The sequence below is a fragment of the Saccopteryx leptura genome, chromosome 2 (assembly GCF_036850995.1).
Source record: "Saccopteryx leptura isolate mSacLep1 chromosome 2, mSacLep1_pri_phased_curated, whole genome shotgun sequence".
Taxonomy (NCBI): domain Eukaryota; kingdom Metazoa; phylum Chordata; class Mammalia; order Chiroptera; family Emballonuridae; genus Saccopteryx; species Saccopteryx leptura.
Window position 1 is genome coordinate 345,049,209 of NC_089504.1, and position 24,732 is coordinate 345,073,940.

Consider the following 24,732-nt stretch of genomic DNA (forward strand, 5'->3'; position numbering starts at 1 on the left):
TTGACATTGCTCCTGTTTTCAACCACATATCTATGTGAGCTGAGCTTCTCAAGCTTGACTGAGATAAAAACTAAAAACAGAGAGACTGAGTACTGTTGAGGAAGAGCTTCGTGTGTGTCTTTCTACCATTCCTGCCAGGATATCCCTTGTGTTCATGGAAACAGGCCCAGGTTTCACACTAAGTGAATATAAATACATTTAGAAACTATATTATTAACTATATGTATAATATGTACTGTGTTAGAGTGTCATTTTGTGTCATTTTGGTAGGTGGTGTGCCCTAGGATTTTGTAAATGTAAAAAATGTGCTGCAGCTCAAAAAAGGTTGAAAATCACTGGGTTAGAACATCGTGGGGAAGTGCAGAAGTCGCTGGTTCCATCCCTGGTCAGGGCACAAACAGGAATAGAACGCACTCTCCCTTCCTCTCTCTAAAACCAATAAAATAAACATTAAAAAAGAAAAAAACTTCTGTGAATGCGGGCTGAGTTGAGCAGGTGAGTGGGGCACAGGGCTCTCAGCCTCGCCCCACCAACTCAACTGAGAGGGTCCATGGGCAAATGGGAAAGTAATCTGTCTGCCACTGCTGCTTAAAAAGCGGGGCTAAGCAACTGGGTCCGTTGTGGCCACTTTCAGGCAGCAGGCATGCGGGCATCAGTTTTCCCATGGGGAGACAGGAAGGAGACTCCAGGTCCCCAAAGCAGCGCTACAGCCTATTGGGTCAACAACCTCCTCCCCATTCCCACACCCCCATGGAGTAGCGGTCAGCCCAGCCCCTAAGCGATCAGGCCACAGCCCCCAGCCCGGTACATTCTCCTCCCAGCGTAGCCCCGCCCATCTCCCCACCCGAAGTCCCACCCCCTGGTTCCTCCCCCACCCAGCAAGCACTAGAGAGGCGGCACCGACGGGCCATCTGGGACCGATATGCCAGCGGAACTACAAGTCCCAGCAGCGCATGGGACCCGCCTACGGGGGCGGGGCTATTTTGGGCAGCGAATTGGGAGGAGCCCAGGCGCTCAGGCTAGGGAACGCGTGTGACCAATCGTGGGACTGCTCGCGACGTGTGCCGATGGGGGCGGGGAGAAGCCCTCTGGGGCCAGGACAAAAGCCGGATCCCCGGCGGCTGCGGGAGGCTGGCACGCTCCGGATAGTGGTCGTTGTTTCCAGACCTTTGGTGGTAGCGCCGCGCACTGTCTTTCTCAAGAGAGGTGAGTAGAGAGTGGCTGCTTTCACGGGAGGGGCCCCACCTGGCCCAGGAGCTTCCTGCTCCCTCTTTCCAGCCAGAACCGCCTCCGCTGACGCTGGCTTGGTGTTAACGATCCCTCTCTGCACCTCCTTGGAAGTTTTGAGGGTCTTATCTTTAGGTTAGCCTTCGTCTGGGACCCTAGCCAATGGCCACGTGCGACTAACCCAAAACTCTCCCACCTTCCAGTTCCTGGGAGTTTGCACAGGCTTGCCGCCGTCCTTGCTTCTCTTCCCTCTGCCGAATTTCATTTATTCCATGCTGGCGCCCCTCACCCGCTCCCGGGGCCTGTTATCGAGAATCCCCGGGCTTTATCGGGCCACCTTTTGTCCCCATCCGGTCCCCCCACCGGATGCGGGGGACGGAAAGTAGAGAGAGCGGTAGCCACTCCAACCTTTTATAAGCCGGGTTCAGGCCCTTCCTCTTAGTTCTGTAGAGTCCTTTGAGCCCCGCGCCGAAGCAGAGGGATCGAACCGGACGTTCAGCCGCGGCGGGCCACGCGGGTCCGGACTGCCCCAGCCCCCGAGGCCTGGCCTGGCCGCGAGGACCTGGCCATATAGTGGCGACGCAGGAAGGACCCTTTTCGCTTCGGGCGAAGCCTCTAAACAACATATGGCCGGGGTGCCCGTCTCCCTCCCCACCTCTGGCGCTGACGTCGAGCTTGGCTGAAACAAGGTCCTCAAGGGGCCGGAGGATGCCGCCGCCGCCCTCCTGTCAGGCCTGGCAGAGGGCCAGTCCCCACTCCTGCTGCCCTCTCCAACCTTGGCAGATACTGTGCAGTTCCAAGGACTTATGCCGTTAGGTGGTCCCCTGCAGTTTGCCTGGGAAGAGGGTTTTGGAGAGGATGGTGGGGAGCGGTGCATGGCTCCCTAACTTTGCTCTGTTTCAGCTAGTTCAGTTCCTTGGGTTTCTGAAACGTTGGGTGAGGAACAGCTAGCTGGTGGACCCCAGCTGCCAGCCAAGTAGTTTTCACCTCTTACAGAGCTTCTTAAACAGCTTAGGAGACTTTGATGGGAAAATCCCTTAAACACAGGGCAGCTGGTGTCTCCATCCCCATTCTGACACTATGTAGAGGGCACTCACAGAACTGCCCTCTCCTTTACTCTAGGGATTGCCTGTTGTATCAAAAAACAACAAACACAATCAATATTAGGGATGCTAACCTTAAAATGAGTACTTTTTGCCTTTCCCAGAGAGAGACCCTAAGGAGCATCCCCAGTAGTTCTGCTCCACTGGGCTGTGTCCCAGCAGTACATTCCTGGGAACAGGCTCTTTTCATTCAGCCTTCCCTGCGGGCTGCTTCTGCCCTTGGTGGCTGCTGTAGATGAACAAAATCCTGGGTCACATACCCTGTCTGCAGAAAAGATCCCATTCAGCTCACAAGGTTCCTTCCTCCCTTGGAGTGTGCGTGCATGCATGCATGTGTATGTGTACCTTTTTCAGGTTCCTTGGCATGATTTCCCTCAAATGGTTTACACATTTACCTGTTACTAGGTAACAGTTTCTTGGGCCCCAAAGCAGACCCCCTGGGTCTTAGCTCTGTCCTGAAATCATCTATCACCAGTTTGACAGCACATTCAGCTTCTGAGGAGGCAGCCTAAGACTTTGTGGGAGTGGTCCTCAAACCCAGATTGGTACCTACTTTAAATCTTGTCACTAGAGCACATATTTTTAAATGGTGGTCTGGGGCCATCAGATGATAGTCACAGGTCAGCACCTTAAAAGGATATGCACAATTGGGTATGTGCACATTTTTCTGGGCTCTTTGGATGCTCAAATGAATCTGAGACCTCAAATAGGTTAAGAGCTGCTGTCTTAGAGAGACTTCAAGACCCCGCTGAATGATTAAACTTGAGACTTATCTCCACCCAGTTCATTCCTGGGTTTGTGAGCCTCTAAGCCTGTAGCCTGCGTTGGTGAATATGCAGAGGCGGTTCTTTTCCTGCTTTTATTTTATCTTATAAATTCTCTGTCTTGGTTTTGAGAGGGATTGCCCCATCTGAGCCAGAGTGCCCTGGTGGCAAATCTGTTTGGGTAAGCTGGCAGATCTTTTCTGTCCTGTACCTGCATATTTTCTCTTTAATCATCCTCTTCTAAGGGCCTTATGGAGATGAGCTCTTAGATCTGAGATTTGATCTGGTGCTTAAGAAAATTGTGATTTTTTTTTTTTTTTTTTTCAGTTACAGAAGGTTCCTTTTCTCTCCTGTCCTTTCCAAAGTTGTGTCTGTATTTTGGTAGGTGCCAGGTTTGGAGGACTGTTGTCCCAGGAGTGTCTATCAGACTTCTCTCTGCTAGAGAGGCTTAGCTGAGGGGCTGCCTTCCTCCTGGATTTTGGGATCACTTGTGCCTGATGAGTCTGAACTGCTGAAGGTGGTCAGAAGCTACCCTCTTCTTTCTCTGCTAGATCTGCCCTGGACAGCACTCTGGAGGGGGGTGTGGGCAGGTGTACCCATCTGATTTCAGGACCAGTTTTTCTGGTCTGAGTCAAGAAGGTTGGGAAATGGAGCTGCAGTGGGTGGGTGGGGGGGGGGAGTGGAGGACTGTGGGGTAGTGGGGCTTGCTGAGGCATCTGTCTCCTCCTAAAACTCATGTTCAGATAGAGCTGGAAGTCATTTCAGGGGGAGGCCAGAAAAGGGAACATCTGCTCTGAGCCCCTTCCCTGCTACTCCACTTTGGGCCTGACACCAGACTGAATGCTCCTATTGTGCCCAGCTGGGAGGCTGAGGGAACCAGCCAAGCCGGCATTAGAACCTGAAGCTCCAGCCTGACTATTTGGGAGGGAGGTGCAGAGTGTCCCTGGAACATTCGCCTTTCCTGAGCTGGGAATGGAGACCAGCCTTCCTGTGTGTACAAACCAGGCAGCTCCCTAACTCTCTCCCCTGTGTGTACAAACCAGGCAGCTCCCTAACTCTCTCCCCTGTGTGTACAAACCAGGCAGCTCCCTAACTCTCTCCCCTGTGTGTACAAACCAGGCAGCTCCCTAACTCTCTCCCCTGTGTGTACAAACCAGGCAGCTCCCTAACTCTCTCCCCTGTGTGTACAAACCAGGCAGCTCCCGAACTCTCTCTGCCTTTATCTGAACTTGCCTTTTCTCCTCTACCAAACTCAGCAACTCCAGTTCTGTGGGGTTTTTTGTTTTTGTTTGTTTTGAGAGTGTGTTTGAGCCAAACTGACAACATGTGCTGGGGAGGAGAATCTCAACTGCACCGCAGTTATAGGTCTTAGTGGGAGAGGCAGGAGTGACCTGTCCTGATCTGGCCAAGCTCTGAGCTGATGACTTGGTTTCCTTTCCCTTCCCTGTTCCTCTCCCCCACTCTCCTGTCACTCCCCATGGGAGAGAACGGGTGTGTCAGGACAGAGAGGTGGGGAGGGAAATGAAATTGTCACACAGACCCTTTTTTGAGGTGAAGGGGAGACATGGCCTGTTCCTTTTTCAAAATGGTCTTTTCTCTTGAGCTGAGGTGTGGAGTTTTCTGGGGACCAGGAGTAAATGGGTTTTTGGTTGAAATCTTGGGTCCCCTACTAATTAGTTAGGCTTCTTGGGCAGGTTATCTGAACTCTTCTGAGCTTCTGTTTCTCATCTAAGAAACAGGGTTACAAATCTTGATGCATGTCACAGGGCCCACATAAGATGAGTTTCTATATACATATGAGTAAGGATGGTTTCTGCCTTGTCCCCCAGCCCTGGCTCAGAAGTGACCAGCACAGGGTGGTCCCCCAGAGAGGCCTCTGTTTTGCTCTAAATTAGCAGCTGGGTGACTCAGTGGGCTGGGTGGGTTGCACTGAAAGTCATAGTTCCCCTGCCCTGTGTCTGCTCTGAAGTCGGGTGGCAGTCTAGTGCCCTAGGAGAAATGACTCTCCCTCTGCTTCTCAGGGGGCTTGATCTTGCTCAGGGCTAAGTAAACTTGCTGGCCTGGCCTTCAGCGTGGTGGTGTCTGTGTGTGAAGTGGGTGAATCTGGGTGTGGGGGAGACAGAACCTGTAGGGGAAGTACGGCCAGCATTGCACAATTTGGCCGTGCTCCCCACAGGTCACAGAACCAGAGGGTGTGTTTCAGCATCTGTGCGCCCACCTTGGGTGGGACCTGCACTTAGGTTTGGGTCATACCACTGATAATCCTGGCCTCCCCATCCATCTGCCTTTGTTGTCATGGGCGAGCTGGTTTGTCTAGAGGGAATAGAGATGGGATTGAAGCCAGGGTTCCTAGGGAAAATGCCAGCTTTATATTTCTCTACCATCTTCCCTCCCCACCATTTCCTGATCCTCCTCTGCTGTTTGCATTTCCATCCCTCCTGCTGAGCAGCCCTTTTTATCCCTCTTGAGAAGTGCCTGAGATTTGGTTTTATTGTCTAGGGGCAGCTTGGCATGTGTGTGCCCCGCTGGAGAAGAGAGTGCTTCCATCTTCTGCTCTTTCTGACGAGCTCCTCTCACCCCAACAGGTAGAGCCGGTCCCTCTGCAGCCATGTCTGCCAAGGCGATTTCAGAGCAGACGGGCAAGGAACTCCTTTACAAGTACATCTGCACCACCTCGGCCATCCAGAACCGGTTCAAGTATGCCCGGGTCACCCCTGATACAGACTGGGCCCACCTGCTGCAGGACCACCCGTGGCTGCTCAGCCAGGTGAGTTTGCCCCCGTCCTGAACGCTTCCTCCAGTCCCAGAGTCGAGGAGGAGAAAGCAGTTTGTTGGAGATGTCCAGGTGGGTCATGTGATGGCAGACCTCTGCCAGTGGGCAGCATGCGGTGGGCTGAGCAGGTTTGTGTTCAGCTCTCTGCATGTGGAGGGACGTTGGCATACAGAGTGTGAACTTAGAACTGGACAAATGAGTGCAAATGGCAGCCTTCTGTTTGCTAACTGAGTGGCCTGGAGCAAATAATTTTATCTCTCAAGTCTTATGGGCATAACTCTCACCCTGTGACCTGTAAGGATTAGCAGTAATGGCTGGAAAACATTTCGTGTGCTGCCTGTCCCTTGGTGCATATCGCGAGTGTCAGTGCCATGAGGAAGTGTGACATTGTACTTTGTGTAGAATGGCTAATGGCCTTGAGGGGAGGCAGCCTGGAGTAGAGGCTCTTCTTCAGGTCCCTGCAGGGCCACTGTTGGGAAGGGTTGGGAAGTTTAGACTTCTTTGGCAGGGCCCAGAGAGCAGGACTGCAACCAATGATGGGGGTTTCAGGAGATACATTTCTTCCCCCTGGAGGCAGCCCGACTGCAGAGGGAGCAGCTACTCTGGAGGTAGTGAATTTCCTGGCACTAGAGTTGTGTGAACAGTGGCTGGGAGGTCCTTGTTGGGCTTGTAGATAAGGTTCGAGCACAGGGATGGGGTTGACCAGATGACCTCTACGGTCCTCTGTCTTTCTTTTTAGAATATGGGCTGGTCTACGCTCTGAGTGGGTTAACCCTAAAGTTTATGGTTTGTTGAAGCTAGGGTACCACGTAGGGGGAAGATAGGGAACCATTTATTCAGAAGGTATTTGGTGAGCACCTACTCTGCCAGGCCCTACTCTGGGCAGGAGTAGTCCTAGATTGCTGGTTGTCAGAAGAAAGATAGAGTCTGGGACAGGTGAGGGAATCTTCTAGCAGTAGACCCTAAAGGAGGGGTGGGATCAGTTTGGGGAGTGGGGTGGATTGGAAGCCACCCAGGCTATCTTGTGCTTTGAGTCCCCAAATTGTCACCTCTTACTCCACCCTCTCTTTCCTCACTCTAAATCCAAGCCCCTCTCGTTCCAGAGCTTGGTGGTCAAGCCAGACCAACTGATCAAACGGCGTGGAAAGCTGGGCCTAGTTGGGGTCAACCTCACTCTGGATGGGGTCAAGTCCTGGCTGAAGCCACGGCTGGGGCAGGAAGCCACAGTGAGTCTGGGTATGGGTCAGGGTGGCCGTGTTGTGGTAGCAGAAGCAAACATGGTTCCTCTAGATGAGCAAGCCTGTGGCTCACCCCACAGTGGTCAGACAGACTACAGCCTGGGGCGGGGGGCGGGAGTTCTGCGGAGCTGACTTAGTCAGCAGGACCCGTCTTGTGCATCCCCAGCTTCCCTATCAGGGAATGGGATGTGCTGCAAACGTAACCCTGGTGCAATTTAAGAGCCAAGTGGAAGTGGTTCATCCTTCCTTCCTCCCTCCCTCCCTTTCTCCCTCCCTTTCTCTCTCTCTCTCTCTCTCTCTCTCTTCTTTTCTTTGAGAGGCAGGGAGAGAGAGAGAGAGAGAGAGAGACAGACAGACAGGAACATTGAGCTGTTGCTGTGTGTGTCCTGACCAGGGAATTGAACCAGCAACCTCCGGGCTTCAGGATGATGTTCCAATCAACTGAGCTATTCTGCTAGGGCTTAATTTTTACTGATTTTTTAGAATGATAGAGAGGGAGGGGGAAGGGAAGCATTTTTTGTTTCACTCAATCGTGCATTTTTGGTTGCTTCCCCTCTGTGCCCTGTCCAGGGATCGAACCCACAACCTTGTTGTTTGGGGATGACGCTCTTAACTGACTGAGCTAATCAGCCAGGTCCGTGATCTATTTCTTTATCAGCAATCTGAGATGGGGCTCTGAGGCCCACTCTGGGAATTCCTTTCTTTTAAATTTCCAGAAAGGTTATGGCAGGTTGTCATGACATGGAAACCCTAAGAGGGTGGGTAGAAAATTTAAAGAAGAGAGATGCAGAATCATTTAGGCAGAGATGTGATTGGGCCAAGAACCTAGGATGTGACCATAAATACTACTGGTGAGTAAATTCAGTTCTTGGCTTCTCTGGGATTGATGATTAATCTCAGCTCTGTAGATGAGAGAACTAAAGTGAAATATGGTTTGGGAAGGCTAAGAGATGCTCAGAAATGAAATTGCATTTCTTTTTCTTCTCACTCCCAAGGGGAACTGGAGAACTGAAGGGAGGGATGGGCTGAGCCTTGGCTTAAACTGCCATCCACACCTGGCTTTGTCCCATCTGGGGTGACTGATCTGGGATGACTGTTCTCTTTCTTGGCTGTCTGGGAAGTAGGATGAAGGTGGCAATGGAACCATCTTCCCCTCTGATGAGGCTTTCTTAAATTAGCTCTTCATGTTAATTCCCACTTTCTGGCTCTCATAGCTGAAGAGGGGTCTTTGAAGTTGTATGTGAGCCTAGGAACCGAAGGACCCTGACCTTTGTGCTTCCAGGCCTTCGGGGAGCAGACAGCAGGGTGGGGGGATGAGCAGTGTCCTCAGGGAGGTCCTCGTGCTCGCTTCGCCTCAGCTGGCCGTTCGAGGTGATGTCAGGATGTCTGAGCTGGCAGCAGCGCCGGCCCAGGAGCGGCTCATTACCTCTGATGGATCACTGTCTGGTCTCTGACTCAGCAGTGATGCACGGGCAGGCGGGGGCTTCAGGACACGCTGGGATGAGGGCCGTCTGCTTTGGCTGCCGCCAGGGACCCACTCACACTGATTAGCTCTGCAGGCCTGCTGTCCTCAGCCATGAAAGCCTGCTTGGAAAAGTTTTCTTTGTCAAGCTCTTGATCTCTTCTTGCTCCCCCTCCCCCCTCCAACTATTGCCCATGCCTGGACTCTCATCCTCGGGCTGGCTCTCCCTGCCTGAGCTCTGGGGTAGGTAGCCTTGATGTGTCTGAGCTCTTGCCCATGCCTGGACTCACATCCTCAGGCTGGCTCTCCCTGCCTGAGCTCTGGGGTAGATAGCCTTGATGTGTCTGAGCTCTTGCCCATGCCTGGACTCTCATCCTCGGGCTGGCTCTCCCTGCCTGAGCTCTGGGGTAGGTAGCCTTGATGTGTCTGAGCTCTTGCCCATGCCTGGACTCATCCTCAGGCTGGCTCTCCCTGCCTGAGCTCTGGGGTAGGTAGCCTTGATGTGTCTGAGCTCTTGCCCATGCCTGGACTCTCATCCTCAGGCTGGCTCTCCCTGCCTGAGCTCTGGGGTAGGTAGCCTTGATGTGTCTGAGCTCTTGCCCATGCCTGGACTCTCATCCTCAGGCTGGCTCTCCCTGCCTGAGCTCTGGGGTAGGTAGCCTTGATGTGTCTGAGCTCTTTCATTTGTGTGATGGCAGGGAGGGAAATGACTCCTGATCTCTGTGCTTTTGGGAATGGGGCAGTGTTGTGGATCATTTATCACCCTCCAGAGGAGGCAGAAAAAGAATGTTCAAGGGGCCCTGGCCCTGTAACTCAGTTACTTAGAGTATTGTCCTGAAATGCCAAGGTTGTGGGTTTGATCCCTGGTCAGGGCACATACAGGAATCAACCAATGAATGCATGAATAAGTGGAACAACAAATTGGTGTTTCTCTCTCTAAAAATGAATAATAATAATAATAATAAACAAAGTGGTATCATAATCAGATTTTAAAAGGTCAGTACATGTCAAAGTGTGACTGTTACAAGGACAAGTGGATGGAAGAAGTGATCTCATGAGAACTTCTTTAGCTATGGGCAGCAATTTTCAACCTTTTTCATCTTGTGCACACAAACTAATTACTAAAATTCTGCGACACACCAAAAAATACATTTTTTGCTTGTCTGACAATAAAATAGGGATAATTTTGATTCATTCACAGCAGGCAGCTATTGTGTAGGCTGTTGTCATTTTATTTGACAATCTAAGGAAAAAGGGGTCGGTGCCCTTGCATTTTTAAAAAAATTCTTGCAACCCACCAGTTGAAAATTGTTGGCTTAGGGGTCTATGGCCCAATTACCATGGTTTCTGGAAAATCTTTGCTGAATGTTGTGCTGTAGTGCTTGAGCTCCACTTTGATGGGAATAGGAGATGGGGGGAGCAGAGGGTGCTTCCTCCTTCTGCCCTCATGGTGAGGAAGACGTGCCGTCCATCTAAGCTTTATCTCCCTTCATCTCTGCAGGTGGGCAAGGCCAGAGGCTTCCTCAAGAACTTTCTGATCGAGCCCTTTGTCCCACACAGTCAGGTATGCGTAAGGCGGCTGCTGGCCGGGTCTTCTTTCTCCTGGAGCCCTGTGTTTGTCCGTCCTAAAATGATGAAAGGGGAATTGAAGTGCTGGAGAAAAGTCATTTAAAGGGACCAGAGTCTGGGAAGCTGCACTGAGGGCCTAATGGGCCTGTGGTGCAGGGGGTCTGGAGATGAAGGAAAGAGCTCAGTGTGCAGCCAGGAGGAATCAGGGCTGGCGGCTTCCCAGTGCTGGGATGAGATAGACTTGAAGGCAGAACCCCCTCCCCCGAATTAGGTCATGCTGGCTCAGTCTGGACTGTCAGCAAGCAGGGCAGTGGCCTCCTCTCTCCCCTTGTCCCCAGGGGGAGGTAGTAAAGAGGTCTCCCCTCGTTAGTGTTCTCTGTGGGTTTCATAAATGAGACCACAGGGCTTGGGCTCCTTGTCCAGTTCAGTGTCCGCAGCCCCTGGGTGTTCTTGTCTCCTATAAGGCGGAGGAGTTCTACGTCTGTATTTATGCTACCCGAGAAGGGGACTATGTCCTGTTCCACCATGAAGGGGGAATGGACGTGGGCGATGTGGACTCCAAAGCCCAGAAGCTGCTTGTTGGGGTGGACGAGAAGCTGAATCCTGAGAATATCAAGAAACACCTGTTGGTCCATGCCCCTGAAGACAAGAAAGAGTTGAGTGAGGGGGTCGGCAGGGATGTGTGTGTGTGGGAGTGGAACAGGGAAGGCTGACAGGTTCTGGGCACAGAGCAGGGGAGGCAGAGTGATCTTCCCTACCTGGGGGGGTAGGGAGCAGGGGTTAGGCGCACACACAACCCTGGCCCCTGCCTTCCCCCCACCCCCTGGTTCTAAGACGGAGCTGGCTGGCTCTGCTGAAATATGCCATCAGCGTCCCTCACCTTGCCCCTGTCTGTCTGGTGCCTCTTCCTCTGGCTCCCTGCCTGACAGCTCCTTTCCGCCTCAGTGGCTGAAGAGTGATGTCCGGGAGCGGGCTCGGCAGAGGAAAGCAAGGGGGTCGGCGGGGTGTCGGGCTAGCAGGAAGCGGAGCTGTCAAAGGCAATGGCGTTGCTGCTGAGCTTGCTCATTGATGGATTGACTGTCTCTCTCCTTCCCCCTTTAGAATTCTGGCCAGTTTTATCTCCGGCCTCTTCAATTTCTATGAGGATCTGTATTTCACCTACCTCGAGATCAACCCCCTTGGTAACTGGCTCTGTGGGTGGGATGGGGCATGGGTCAGTTCTAGCAAGGTCCCAGTGTCGACTGTAACTCTGGCCATGACGTTCAGAGGACAGACCCCCCCCCCCCCCCCACTTATGGAGGGCAGTACAGGGGGATTTCCAAACTCATTGAAGTGCGGGCTTCTGTTTCTGAGCTTTCAGAAGACCATTATTACTCCTCTTGAACTAACTCCAGCTTCTTCCTTTGGCCTTAATTTGTTCTGTGATGGGGAAGTCCTGGTTTTGATCTGACTATGTGCTCGGTGGCTGTTCCTGCCAGTGGGTCAGGCTGTTCGGCCCAGGAGCGGGGCTGCCTCTGTGTGGGTCTGACCCTTTGTCACTTCCTTTCTGTGCCCTCAGAGGCCCCCCTCCTCACCTCCCTTCCAGGAGTTGGTCAATCATTGATCCCCAAGGCCAGGAAGCCGTGACCCAAGGCTCTCAGGCAGGGAAGGAGGCAGGTGGTGTGATCAGCTCTGGCTTGGGCTTCTCAGGGCAAAGTCCTGACTCCAGATCCAGCTGGGGCTGCAGCCCCTTAAATGGACCAGATGGCTCTGTGCTAACTTAATTAGCTAAATGGCCCTAGGGGAAAGGGAAGATGGATGTCCAGTGAGGCAAAAGTTAACGAGCCCTGCTGGCTGGGGGCCCAGTGCACCCCCACAGCTTCGCGGCACCGCCCCACCTGAGGATGAGGCTTCCGCTGGCCAGACCAAAGAAACCCCAGTGTGTGCGCATGCGGACACCTAGGGGGTCTTCTGACAGCAGCCTGACCTTTAAACATTGTTAAAAATTATTAGTTTTTAAACTTTTTTTTTTTAAACAGCAGGGCCATGGGTGGGTAAATGATTAGATATTTAAGACACATTGTGTAGCATTTTATGAAAACATTTAAAAATTGCCATAACAACTAAAACATATCATATTACCTATCATATTACCTATAGGTCAAGGAAGGGGGAACTAGTCTAGGATTTGTTTTCCCTTTGATGGGAGGAAAGTGGTGTCTCCATAAGAATTACTCTGGTTTCTTGTCCCGTGTAGAAGTCATTAGGCCTGTGTGGGACCCGAGCCCTGTGGGAGCGGTGTGTCGGGAAGTCTGGAGGGGTTTGGAGGTTGGTCACCTCTGCCTGGGGCCAGTGTCTGATTGCCTCTGCTTTTCTCATAGTTGTGACCAAAGATGGCGTCTATGTCCTTGACTTGGCAGCCAAGGTGGATGCCACCGCTGATTACATCTGCAAAGTGAAGTGGGGCGATATAGAGTTCCCTCCCCCCTTTGGACGTGAGGCTTATCCAGAGGTAAGGATTGTTGGGGAAGGAGCTGGCGAGGGGTTGGGGTGGGGAAGGTGGAGGGTGACTAATCCCAGATGAGCATTTGACCCCCTTGTGGGCTGTATATTTGGCAAGGAAAGGAAGCCTGAGAACCATTTAATTTTCTTAAAACCCCAGAGGGGGTACGGGGGTGAGAGTCCGCCAAGCCTCTGAATCCCAGCCAGAAATCCTTTTAGACTTCGCTCTCAATCAACCTCCCTGGGCTCTTAACTTGATTTGTTGCTTCTCAATAATTCTGAGTGGCTCCCCTAATCCTGTCAGGAAGGTAGTTCTCTCTGTCTCTTGCTGAGAATTTTAATTGCTCCTTTCAGCTTCATCCTCTCTGAGGTCCTCACAGCAGAACCAGGCCTGTGTGACATGATGTAACCCAGGCCAAGGGAAGAGGCTGGGCTGGAAGAAGGGTGGGGCCTGGGGAGAGGAGTGGGTTGTGTGATCTAAGCGGTAGACACTGGGAATGGGGGCCATTATAGAAGTAGAGTGGCCCTGACAGATTGTCCCAGTGGTAGAGCATTGACTTAGTGTGTGGAAATCCTGGGTTCAATTCCCGGTCAGGGCACACAGGAGAGGCGACCATCTGCTTCTCCATCCCTCCCCCTCTTGCTTCTCTCTCTTTCTCTCTCTTTTCCCTCCTGTAGCCATGGCTCAATTTGTTCAAGCACAATGCCCCGGGCACTGATGTGGCTCCATGGAGCCTTCTGCCTCAGATGCTAAAAATAGCTTGGTTGTGAGCATGGCCCCAGATGGGCAGAGTCCCAGATAGGTTTCCCAGGTGGATCCTGGTCGGGGTGCATGTCTCACTATCTCACCTCCTCTCACTTCAAAAAGAAAAAGGGAAGCAGCCTGGCCTGTGATGGCACTGGATAAAGCCTCACCCTGGAGTGCTGAGGTTGCCTGGTCAAGGCACATATGGGAGTTGATATTTCCTGCTCTTCCCCCTCGCTCTCTCTTTCTAAAGTGAATAATAATAAAAAAAGAGTGATATAGCGAGGCTTGAGACTTGGGCAGAGGGCCATGAACTTGACGTGGGAGAGAAAGGAACTGGGAAATTTGTCCCCAGGTGACGACAGTGGCAATGGGTGGATTTGGTACTTGAAGATGCCATTATGTTTTGCCTCAGGCACGTAGGGCCCTCACAACCCCTTCCCTGAGCCTGTTAAGGCATTTGAGGACCTCTTTATGTATCTCCAGGGAAAGGGATGGGGAGGGGTCCCGGGACCTTAGACCTTGGTGAAAGGGGTGCCCCAGGCCCACCTATTGTTATCTGGTCCCTAGGAAGCCTACATTGCAGACCTGGATGCCAAAAGTGGGGCAAGCCTGAAGCTGACTCTACTGAACCCCAAAGGGAGAATCTGGACCATGGTGGCTGGAGGTGGTGCCTCTGTTGTGTACAGGTGACTGCGGGGCTGCTGCAGCTGAAGAGGATGCCAGTCAGGTCCACGCGTGCATGGCCTGGGTCGAGCTGCTTCACCTCCGGGGGTCTCAGTTTCTTACTTTAGTGCAGAGCAGGAATCTTGGGGCATGCCAGAGGGGTCTGTGTACCTTCCTGTTGCTTCAGAATGAAGTTATTTTTATTACTTTCAGTCGTTGGAATGAGTGATAGGGGTTTCACATGAGAGGACAATAAATATAGAAAATGAACCAGGAATGGTGGCTGTGTCCTCACCCCATCCCCAGCCAGGTCACCATGGTGAACACGTCGCTATGTGTCCTTTCAGGCGTTTTAGCCTGTCGAAGTAGGCATTCTTTTACACTTAATAGAAATACTGAAAGCCTACACCCTTTGTGATGATTGGTGGTTTTCCACTCGAAGCCCAGTAGACGTCTGTTCCTTTCTAGGCCTGTGATTGGCCATATCTCATTCCAAGCTTGGCTGGGCTTCCCTGTTGGGACTCCTAGAATGTGCATTTTTTTCTTTGTGTTGAGAGGCACTCTTTATTCATTTTACTTCCCACTGTCAGTCCCGGTGGCCCTGCGCTGGCAGAGTTCACTGCCCAGGAGAGCCTGATGCAGCACTGTTAACCTTCGAGTGTGACTTAAGTGGGGCGGGAAGATCTGAGGCCTGAGGGGTCAGTTCCATAGTCTGACTCCAGGGCTTCGGGGCATCTGCGTGTCCTCTCAGCCACCAGGCTGCCACCCTCTGCTGCCAGCACTGATTTCCATGTCTCCCTGGCAGTGATACCATCTGCGACCTAGGGGGTGTCAACGAGCTGGCAAACTACGGGGAGTACTCGGGTGCCCCCAGCGAGCAGCAGACCTATGACTATGCCAAGACGATCCTCTCCCTCATGACCCGTGAGAAGCACCCGGATGGTGAGACACGTGCTCATCCTCAGGATGGCCCAGTGTGCTGCAGGGGGAAGAGCTTTGGGCTAGGAGGCAGTGAGGTTGTGGTCCTGGTCCTGTGTAACCCAGGGCTAGTCCTTTCACTGCTGGACCTCAGTTTCCCTGACTGTGCAGTGGACAGTGACAGCATCTATCAGATACGGTCTCTGAGCGGATAAGGAGGTGATGTGTGTATACTAGAATCTCCGTGAGCAGGATGCAGGAGGGGAGGCCGGGCGTGCCCTTACTCTCACTCCGACTGCTATAAATTCAGTTCTCAGTGGCCCACATAGACATTTATTCCCAAACTGTGCCATTTCAGCTTCCTTTTACCACCTGGCCGGTGTTGGGGACTACACAAACCTTACTCTACCCTGAAGCCAAAGAGGGTGAGGTTCTCACCAGGTGTATCCAGAAACCAAGCGGAGTTCCTGAACGTGCAGACGTCTAGGAATGATGTAGAGAGTGCAGGTTTGGATTAACCACCTGCTCGTGGGGTAGGTGATGGGGATCAGAGCCCATAAGGCTGACAGTCATCAGGAGAGACCAGCCTGATCTCCCCACCTGTGCACTGACACCTCCTAACAGTTGGGGGCCCCTTGTTCAGAGGAAGGAACTTGCAGTTGGCTTTCTGGTAAAATGCTCATGTCTACCTTTCTAACTTTTTTTTAAAACTTTTCTCTTATTCCAAATCCAGGCAAGATCCTCATCATTGGAGGCAGCATCGCGAACTTCACCAACGTGGCCGCCACATTCAAGGTAAGCAGCTGCAGTGACTGCAGTTTCTGGGGAATATGGGGGAATCAAGGAAAGGAGATTCTCACAAGCACGGTTTAAAACAGATGCAAGTTCCCATGAATTACCCAGTCCTGACAGAGGCTCTTACCCCAGGGTCCCTTGTGGAGGATGCGGAAGACCCTGGGACAGATGTGGGTCTGAAGCTGGGTCTCTGGGCTAGCAGCTGGCACTCGCTGGGCCGTAATTCTCCTTCTGAAGTGTGGGGAGAAGGCGAAGGTCTGCCATCGCCCCTTTCGGGACCAGTTCTTGAAGAACTGTCTTAATGGGTCCTCCCTTTCAACTCTCCATTTAGAGACTCTGGGTTCTCTGCAACTCCTAGCCTTTCATCTCTCAGTCATCAGCCCCTTCTTTTAAAGGGGTCACCCATCCTGGGGCCCATCAGCCTGGGTCCCTGTGCACAGGTCAGGGTCGTAGGCACACAGTTTTAAAGAGTGGCTGCCACTCAACAAGGATGACGGAACTAACATGTCTCAAAAGTCATTCCCTTTGGCCCTGGCCGGTTGGCTCAGTGGTAGAGCATTGGCCTGGCGTGCAGGAATCCCAGGTTCGATTCCCGGCCAGGGCACACAGGAGAAGTGCCCATCTGCTTCTCCACCCCTCCCCTCTCCTTCCTCTCTGTCTCTCTCTTCCCCTCCCGCAGCCAAGGCTCCATTGGAGCAAAGATGGCCCGGGCACTGAGGATGGCTCCATAGCCTCTGCCTCAGGCACTAGAATGGCTCTGGTCACAACAGAGCAACGCCCCAGCTGGGCAGAGCATCGCCCCCTGGTGGGCATGCTGGGTGGATCCCGGTCGGGTGCATGCGGGAGTCTGTCTGACTGCCTCCCCGTTTCCAACTTCAGAAAAATACAAAAAAAAAAAAAAAAAGAAAGAAAAAAAGTCATTCCCTTTAAGGCAGCCACCTCAGGAGGCCATTGATTATTCCACACTGTCAACTGCTCATTGAAACTATTCAGAACATGCCCCATTTGGTATTTTCATACAGGTTTTGAGAATAATGAATAGATAAATGTCAACCTTAAAAATCTGAGCTTTCAAGAAGTGGAAGATGAGGCCTCATTAGTCTTGCCTGAAACGGGGTGTCTTTAATTGGACCTGATTCAATAGACGGATCTGAAACAGGTCAATCTTGACACTAACTTCTGAGCAACTCGGTAATAAAGCCAGCACTGGTGATGAGGGTTGTTAGTTCTGAAGCGAAAACTGTGTGTAAGCCTTGGGGGACAGAAATTAGGTTCCTGACTCAAAAAACCAGCTGTCTGGAGGGACAGGATTGGTCCACACCTGTGTATTCTCTAATGTTTCCAAAGTTGATACCCATTGCAAAGACCCTTCCCCTAAATCTCTTGCAGAAGCTTTGGTAAGACATTGACATTTAAATAGCCTATGCCCTGATAACCTCTGAGAGCTCTTGTGTAAGACCCCAGCATAGACCCCCCCCCCAAAATTGCAATGAGATAACAAGAATGATTGTAGATGGGATAGGAGAGAGACTAGCAAAGTCTCGCTGACATTGGAAGCCCGGCACCCCATACATTGAGGGGTGTCACTCCCAGGCACTCCATACTGTCATCTCAGCATCTTTATAAGTGATGCGTGCCCTTGGCCTTTGGGTGGCTAATGCATAGTCCAGGTCATACCTCTAAGATTCTTGGCTGCCACGCTTCATGAGAAGCAGCCCTTGTAATTCACACCCTGGTACGTTTATCATTGTTATAAATTGTTTATGGCTGCCTTATTTTTAGTCACATGTCCATCCCTTTGTGCTTCCAGGGCATCGTGAGAGCAATTCGAGATTATCAGGGTCCCCTGAAGGAGCATGAGGTCACGATCTTTGTCCGAAGAGGTGGCCCCAACTATCAGGAGGGCTTACGGGTGATGGGAGAAGTTGGTAAGATGGAGACCTTTTCTCCCTTCCCCCCGGCTGTCGGTGGCCAGCTTCCTTGGGGCCCCTGAAGCAGTCAGTCTGTGGACACCTCCGAGCCCTCCCACTCTCCTCTCTGGATATGAAGCTTCCTTCTGTTTCCACTTGCTGCCCCCCTGACTTAGACCTCTCCTAAACTGCAGAATGGACAGTAAAGCATTTTCATTCATCTATTTGTTTGACACATATTTGTGAAACACCAGCCCTGTGCTAGGCACGGGTTACAGCCACACACTACACACGACAGACAGCCAAGCCCTCGTGCAGTTGAGAACATTGATTGTAATCTCAGGTTGTGCCAAGTGTGTGAAGAAAGACGAAGGAAGGTGAACGGGTAGCGTATGTGGGAGGGGATAGGGCAGTTCTAAGTGGGGTGATCAGGAAATGTTTGAGAAGGTGACTTTTGGCCAAAGACCCGGAGGAGAGAAGGGAGCAGGCCGTTAGTGACTATCTGCAAAAGACAGGACGAATTCCAAGGCCCTGAAGTGGGAGTATGACCGCGTTTGCAGACCCAGTGGGGATGGCCATGGGACACGCAGAGGGAGCAAGGGGCAGGGCGTGGAAGGTGAGGCAAGGGGCAGCTGGAGCAGATGCGTGGCGCTTCGACCCTGGGGTGGCTACTGGGTGGACAACAGGCTCCAGGCAGCCAGGATAGAAGCAGGGAGCGCTCTTAGCAGGTTGCAGGAGAGTCCGGGACAGTAGCGGCTTCGATGCGGGGGACACGTGGGCAGGGTCTGGGAACGGGGGGAAGGGGGAGCTTTGCCCCTCACTGCCCATCCCTAGTCAGCCGCCCACACTGCACACTTCCTCCTCAGCGCCAGTAGGGGCACAGTGGTGGGTGCCAGCCAGCCTACACCTTAAAGCCTGTGTGCCATCTTTGTCGGCCCCTCACATCCTGTCCCATCTAGGACAATTCTTTTCTACAGGAGTCAAGATAATATAATGAGCTGAGGGGGGGAGGGTGTGACATCTGTTTTGGTTTCCTTTCTCCCTTCAGCGTTTTGAGTGGCTCTGCAGGTTCACGAGACCTCAAACTCAGAGCTTTCAAGAAGTCTGGGTTCCGTCCCGTCAGTCAGGACCAAAGTCGGGTCTCCCCAAGTTGACCTGATTGAACCCGAAACGTGAACTTTGTGGCCAGCAGCTTTGGTCTGGAGTACAGTGCAGCCCCGTTGTGCAGAGCGGTTGCGCATGGAGCAGGGGTTCGTGTGCAGTGCCAGAGGGGTGACGGACAGAAGACACCTGTGCTCAGTGGCTGTTTCTGACGAGAAAGACAAAGCTTTTCATCTTCCCATTTTTCCAAATCTGGTGTCCTGGCAAACACTAAACCAACCTCAATCAGTTGAAGTTGAAGCCGTGCCAAATCCTAGTCCCCCCTCCCAAAACTGAGTACCTGCCGTGGGCCCGGCCTTCGGGACAGCACCGTGAATGTCACTTGGTTGTGGTTGGAATATTCAACAAGTAAAGAATTATGGGAACAAGACGCTGTCAGATAGGGCTCTACACGGTGAAGCAGGCAGGGTGGTGTGGAGGAGACAGACCAGCAAGGTCATTGGGAGGTGGCGCATGAGCTGAATGACAAGAACAGCTGGGTGAAACCTGGGATGGGAGCACCATGTGGCAGAAGGAGTGGGGCCAGTGCTGGGGGCGGAGGCTGGCCGAGCCCAGGAGGCTGGAGTGAGGTCGGGGGGCTGGAGAGCCAGGGTCCAGGCAGTGAACAGGCGGAGTGCAGACTAATGATGCTTGTGGTCATGAGAGGGTCAGCGAAGCTATTTCTTGCTTATCAGCAGGTGATCTTTACAAAGATTTGTTTGGTGACAAAGACATGACAGTTGATTTGTTCTTGATGATTGGTCTTGCACATGAAGTGCCAGACATCAGACAGGACCCTAAAGGGTTGTTGCAGAGTCATGTGGACTTGGGCACTTATTTGAAAACTTCATGATGAACTCTTTTCCTTCCTTTACAGGGAAGACCACTGGGATCCCCATCCACGTGTTTGGCACTGAGACTCACATGACGGCCATTGTGGGCATGGCTCTGGGTCACCGGCCCATCCCCAATCAGCCACCCACGGCTGCCCACACTGCAAACTTCCTCCTCAACGCCAGCGGGAGCACTTCGGTAGGTGGTAGCCAGCTCCCACCTTACAGCATCCCATGCTGTCTCTGTTGGCCTCTCACACCCCCACCGCGTCCAGGGCATGGTGCCCTCTGCTGTCCCCAGCCATTCGGGGACGCTGGGAAATGTGGGAAGAAATAGTACATGGTTGGCTTCCGGATCTCTGCTGGGTTTCCTCTGCCAGTCAAGGTAGTATAATGGAAAGGCCAAGGGTTCTTAGGTTTTTATTTATTTACTTAAAAAAAATACTTTAAATTTATTTTAGAGAGGTGAGGGCAGGAAGAGAGAGAGAGAAGAGCAGGGGGAGGAGCAGGAAGCATCAACTCCCATATGTGCTTTGACCAGGCAAGCTCAGGATTTCGAACTGGTGACTGTATTTTTATTATTTTTTTAAAATGTATTCATTTTAGAGAGAGAGGAAGGGAAAGAGAAAGAGACAGAAACATCGATCTGTTCCTCTATGTGCCTTGACCAAGATCGAACCGGCCATCTTTGCATATCTGGACAATTCTCCAACCAACCGAGCTGTCTGGCCTGGGCAGGCCAGGGGTTTTTAAATCAGACTTGAGTTTAAACTTGCCGAGGGAGGGACCTTGGCAGTTATCATACCTGCTCAGAACCTCAGTTTGCTCACCTGGAGCGTAGAGACAATACTGATTCCTGTCTCAGAGGTTGTTAGAATCGTGTTTTTGGAAGCTGCTTGTAAAGAACAGTGCTGTACTTAGTTCTTGTTACCTGATTTCTTCGGGGCCTCAAGGACCAATGGTTTTTTTTTTTCCCAGCTGCTACCTGTGACTCTTACTCCCTCTCCTTATCTCACCCCAGACTCCAGCCCCCAGCAGGACTGCGTCTTTTTCTGAATCCAGGGCTGATGAGGTGGCACCTGCAAAGAAGGCCAAGCCTGCTGTGCCACAAGGTAACGCCCAGCACTTTTGGACCCTCTCTGTTCCCTTTCCTTTCCGGGCCTCCCTGGACCGGCAGAGGTGATGGAAGGCGTTTGGGCTTTGCTATGAGAGTGGACGCGGTGCATGGGATGGGAAGAGATGTGAGGGTGCACTGAGCCTTCCCAGGGCTCTCCTAGTGCTGAGGCCCATGATGCACCTGGGTCACCTCACTCTCCATTGTCTTCTTTTCTATCCCCTTACTTCCTGTGGGCAAGTGTGAGCTGAACAGGGAGGTTGCAGAGACAGGGTTACAAAAATTCCACAAGGTTCGTAGGTCTCCCAGACTCTCCTCCTAAGTGGAAGGCACAGCAAGCTCCCGTATAATAGTTCCTGCCCACCCCATCATCCTGGGGCTCCTACAAAGACTCTTCCTGTGAGCCCGCCATAAGGGCGTGGGTTGTCTGCCAGCCCGTCTGTACTTAGCCTACTTTGTCTCTCTATCTGATTCTTCAAAGATGGGATCCCTACCAGCCAGCCCTTGTAACCAGCATTCCATAACTGGCTTTAGTCACTCAGGGCTGGTGTGGCCCGTGTTCCTTCTTCCTGGTAGGTGCGGACAGAGTGTGCCTAAGGCATTTTGTGAAATAGTGACACTGGCTCTAGGCACCAGAGTTGGAAACCATTGCCCTGTAGTCCCCAAACCCACAACATAGAGTGACAGGCCAACCTGTGTCAGCCTAATCATTGTGTGCTTCATGGGGACCAGGGATTGGTGTTACGAGGCTGAGAGCAGACCAGCTGTCCCTTCAGAGGGCACATGGGAGCTCTGGTGGTCAGGTCAACCTTCCAAGCCTTTGGGTCCTCCCGCCCCTCTCTCTGCCCCTTTGGTCCTTTGCTCTTGCTTGCTTTCGCTCTGCTGATCAGCACTCCCCTCTTTTGCTGGCTTTACTCCTGTCTATTGTGGAATGGATGAGAGATGGTGGGGGCGGCAGCCCTGCCATGCTTGTCTGGGGGCTCCTTCCCTGTTCCCACCCACTCCCTCCAAAGCCCCCAGCCATCAGCAGGTCACTCAGTTGCCTTGGTCATTTTCTTTGACAGATTCAGTCCCAAGTCCAAGATCCCTGCAAGGTAGGACGCCCCTGCCCTGCCCGATTCTGCGTGTGGCCTGTTAGTGGGTTTCGGTCTTACTGTGTGCTTCGTTTCCCCCTCTCTTGCGGTTGCAGTGTTGTCTGGTATATTTTGTCCCTGCCTCAGTGTGGTCTGCCCCCAAGCCCTAGTCTTCGCTCTTGCCCCCTTCCCACTCCTGCTTAATTCAGGCTTCCATCCAGTGCTCTCCTGGCCATGTGGCTGTCTCTGGCTCCAAATTTGTGGGTGGGGCGGTTGGAGAGCCAGGCCAACAGTCTTAGAGAGTGGAGTGGTGCTGAGTAAGGAGGGTCCTCCTGGGAAGGAAGAGCCATGGAAACTGAAGGGGAAGTGGCAGAGCACAGCGGGTGAGGAGGGGAGCCATGGACCACCCAAGGCTCATCAGCATCTCGGGATGGCTTCATTTCTTAGCGCCCCACCCCGGGCTCACCACTGTCGACTATCCCGGCGCTCCCAATACCAGGGACTGGTTCAGATTTCTTGAGGTGTGTGGGTGAAGATGAGATAGAGAAGGACAGATAGAAACCTGGAAAGGCATGTGGTACAAGGGGTCTGGGCTTTGTCTGGTGTCTGAGGTCACTGTTTAGGACAGACATTTTCTGTGCGTCCTCACACACAGAACACACCCGTTCACCGTTCAAAGCGTCGGGGCTTTGTTTCGCTTCTTGACATTCACAGTGTGGGAGATTTCACCCTGGAGAAGGGAAGTCTTTGATGATACTTGACTCCTTTCTTGCTCAGAGAAGGGTAAAGAATAACTAGGCAGGGTTGCTTATATCCCTCCAGGAAGGCCAGGAATTCAGCTGCTAGACCATCTGGCAAGATCCTTTGTTTCCTAAAAGGCATGACCTGGGACAGGCGTGTGCAGAGAAAACAGGGCCACTCTACTTCTCAGAACTTTTCCACCTAGGGGAGGAGTTTATGCTTCCTAGTCTGAGCCTTGCTGAGAAGTAAAGAAGGACAGATTGTACCAGGGTGGGCCCTCTCTTCAGGGGCTCTAGAGGAGGATCCTAGGGGGGATCTTAGCCCCAGAGCAGGGTTTCTCTCTGGGGCCTCCTTGCTGCTGGTCGGCTGAGGATTGCCCCATGGGCTTTGGAGCCTCTGTACTCAGTGAGGTAAGCACTCTGGTTCTGCCCCTTTTGTGTTGAAGTGCAGGTGGGTTTGTAGAGATTCCAGGCTTTGCTCTGATTTCTGTAGCCTCTTGAATGGACGCGTGTGTATACGCACACATACGCACACTGACTCGGGTGTAGGCTCCCCAGGGGATGGGGAGTGGCGGGGCTTATATTCCTCCTCGCTTGCGCAGTTGAGCTGTAATCCTGGCTCTGGTGCTAGATGACCTAGGTTCTCAGTCATTTGGCATCTCTGGGCTTCCGTGTCCTTGGATTGGGAAGTGAGAGTACTGGATTAGTGGCTTCCCTTGCTCTGTGATCTCATGTCTCCTCGGAATCCAGATGGGTCCAGTGACAGTAAATCCCTGGTATTTGCGACATCAGGAGCCTGTGTCATGAGAAGCTTATGTCTGTGATGGAAGAGGCAGGCCTGTGGGGATGAGAATCCTGCGTGCCTTGGGACAGTGATCTCTTAAATTCATTTTATCAGAGCTTGAACTTGGTTAGCCAAGTCTGCATTAGTACATTAGATTAATTAATAGCAGATGCCACTGAGTGCGGGCACTGCTTTCCCTGGGCTGAGAAGCTCGCCTGAGGGCTGCCCTCACGCAGGACTGGCAGGAGGGAGGGGAGCGGGCAGGCACCTGCCTGCAGGGTGGTGAGGGGCCTTTCCCTTCAAGGCTGAGGAATCCACTCCTGCCAGATATTTTTGTTCCTTTCTGGGGCCCCTCACCCCTTTCCTTGCTAGCTGGAGAGCCAGTCCAAGAGTGTTGTTCCGAGCAGGAAAGAGCCACCTGGTCAAGGGAGGAGGATGGGGGAGAAGAGCCAGCTTGCTGCTCTTGCCTCTCCCATGCCAGGGCCGGGCCGGGCCGGGCCAGAACCACAGTGAGAGAGAAGGCTGAGCAAACCTCTTCATTGGACCTACACTGACCTAGAATTGTAAGGATTCAAATTCTGACCAAAGGTGGTTTATATTCAGATTTCGAGATAATAAGGATTGTTGGAGAGTTGTGTAACATTCTGCCAGCACCAAAATTAGGAGCTTAATACTTTTTTCCAGTGACTTTAAAAATAATTTATCAAGTGCCCATTTGCATGTAACCAGGAGGCTCATTGCACACAAGCCTTTCCTGTGAAGTCGAGCAGGCCCTGGAGGAATTCTGTTGGGCCCATTCTTTGTATCCGGAGTCCTTTCTCTGTTTGTTGCTGAGCGTTTTACTAGTCAGGCAGGAGTTCTGAGTTCTTTTTACTTTCTGCTACCTCTTTCTGGAAGAAATCGAGGCACTCCTTCCCCAAGTTCTCAGAATTCTATCCTTTTAACATTCCTTTGTGGTTTTGACTAGCCGCCCTTCCTGGACTTGGGGCGTGGAGGGGTCTAGCAGGTAGCCCCTGTGGGGCTCACGGGGGTGTGTGTTCTGGGTGCACTCGCTGTGTCTTTGCCCACCAGGAAAGAGCGCCACCCTCTTCAGCCGCCATACCAAGGCCATTGTGTGGGGCATGCAGACCAGGGCCGTGCAAGGCATGCTGGACTTCGACTACGTCTGCTCCCGAGACGAGCCCTCGGTGGCTGCCATGGTCTACCCTTTCACGTAAGTCATGCCAGGGCAGGGGCTGCAGAGGGCTGCCGAGTGGAATTCCCTCCTCTGATCTCCTCGCTAGGACTGAGCTCGGGAGCAACTAGGTTACTGGGAAGTGACTGCCCATCCCAGACTGGGGCAAACCACATTTCTGGGGGGTCTTTTCCAGTAGATAGAAACTCTTTGAAGACAGAAC

At 52.4% G+C, this 24,732-nt stretch overlaps 1 protein-coding gene across 2 annotated transcripts in view; it reads left to right on the forward strand.

The window, feature by feature from the left end:
• Positions 1–1,050: 1,050 nt before the first annotated feature.
• ACLY (ATP citrate lyase) overlaps positions 1,051–24,732 on the forward strand; it is a 46,887-nt gene continuing 23,205 nt past the window's right edge. Inside the window, exons 1-15 of one of the 2 annotated variants that reach the window (XM_066364189.1) lie at positions 1,051–1,206; positions 5,680–5,861; positions 6,971–7,093; positions 10,069–10,131; positions 10,601–10,791; positions 11,238–11,317; positions 12,497–12,627; positions 13,933–14,051; positions 14,834–14,970; positions 15,680–15,741; positions 17,552–17,669; positions 19,669–19,823; positions 20,646–20,736; positions 21,803–21,832; positions 24,407–24,548. In XM_066364189.1, coding sequence (XP_066220286.1) covers positions 1,068–1,206; positions 5,680–5,861; positions 6,971–7,093; positions 10,069–10,131; positions 10,601–10,791; positions 11,238–11,317; positions 12,497–12,627; positions 13,933–14,051; positions 14,834–14,970; positions 15,680–15,741; positions 17,552–17,669; positions 19,669–19,823; positions 20,646–20,736; positions 21,803–21,832; positions 24,407–24,548 — 1,763 coding nt within the window. In that variant the 5' untranslated portion in view covers positions 1,051–1,067. The remainder of the gene's footprint in view (positions 1,207–5,679; positions 5,862–6,970; positions 7,094–10,068; positions 10,132–10,600; positions 10,792–11,237; positions 11,318–12,496; positions 12,628–13,932; positions 14,052–14,833; positions 14,971–15,679; positions 15,742–17,551; positions 17,670–19,668; positions 19,824–20,645; positions 20,737–21,802; positions 21,833–24,406; positions 24,549–24,732) is intronic. The other variant, XM_066364190.1, reaches the window with a different exon arrangement.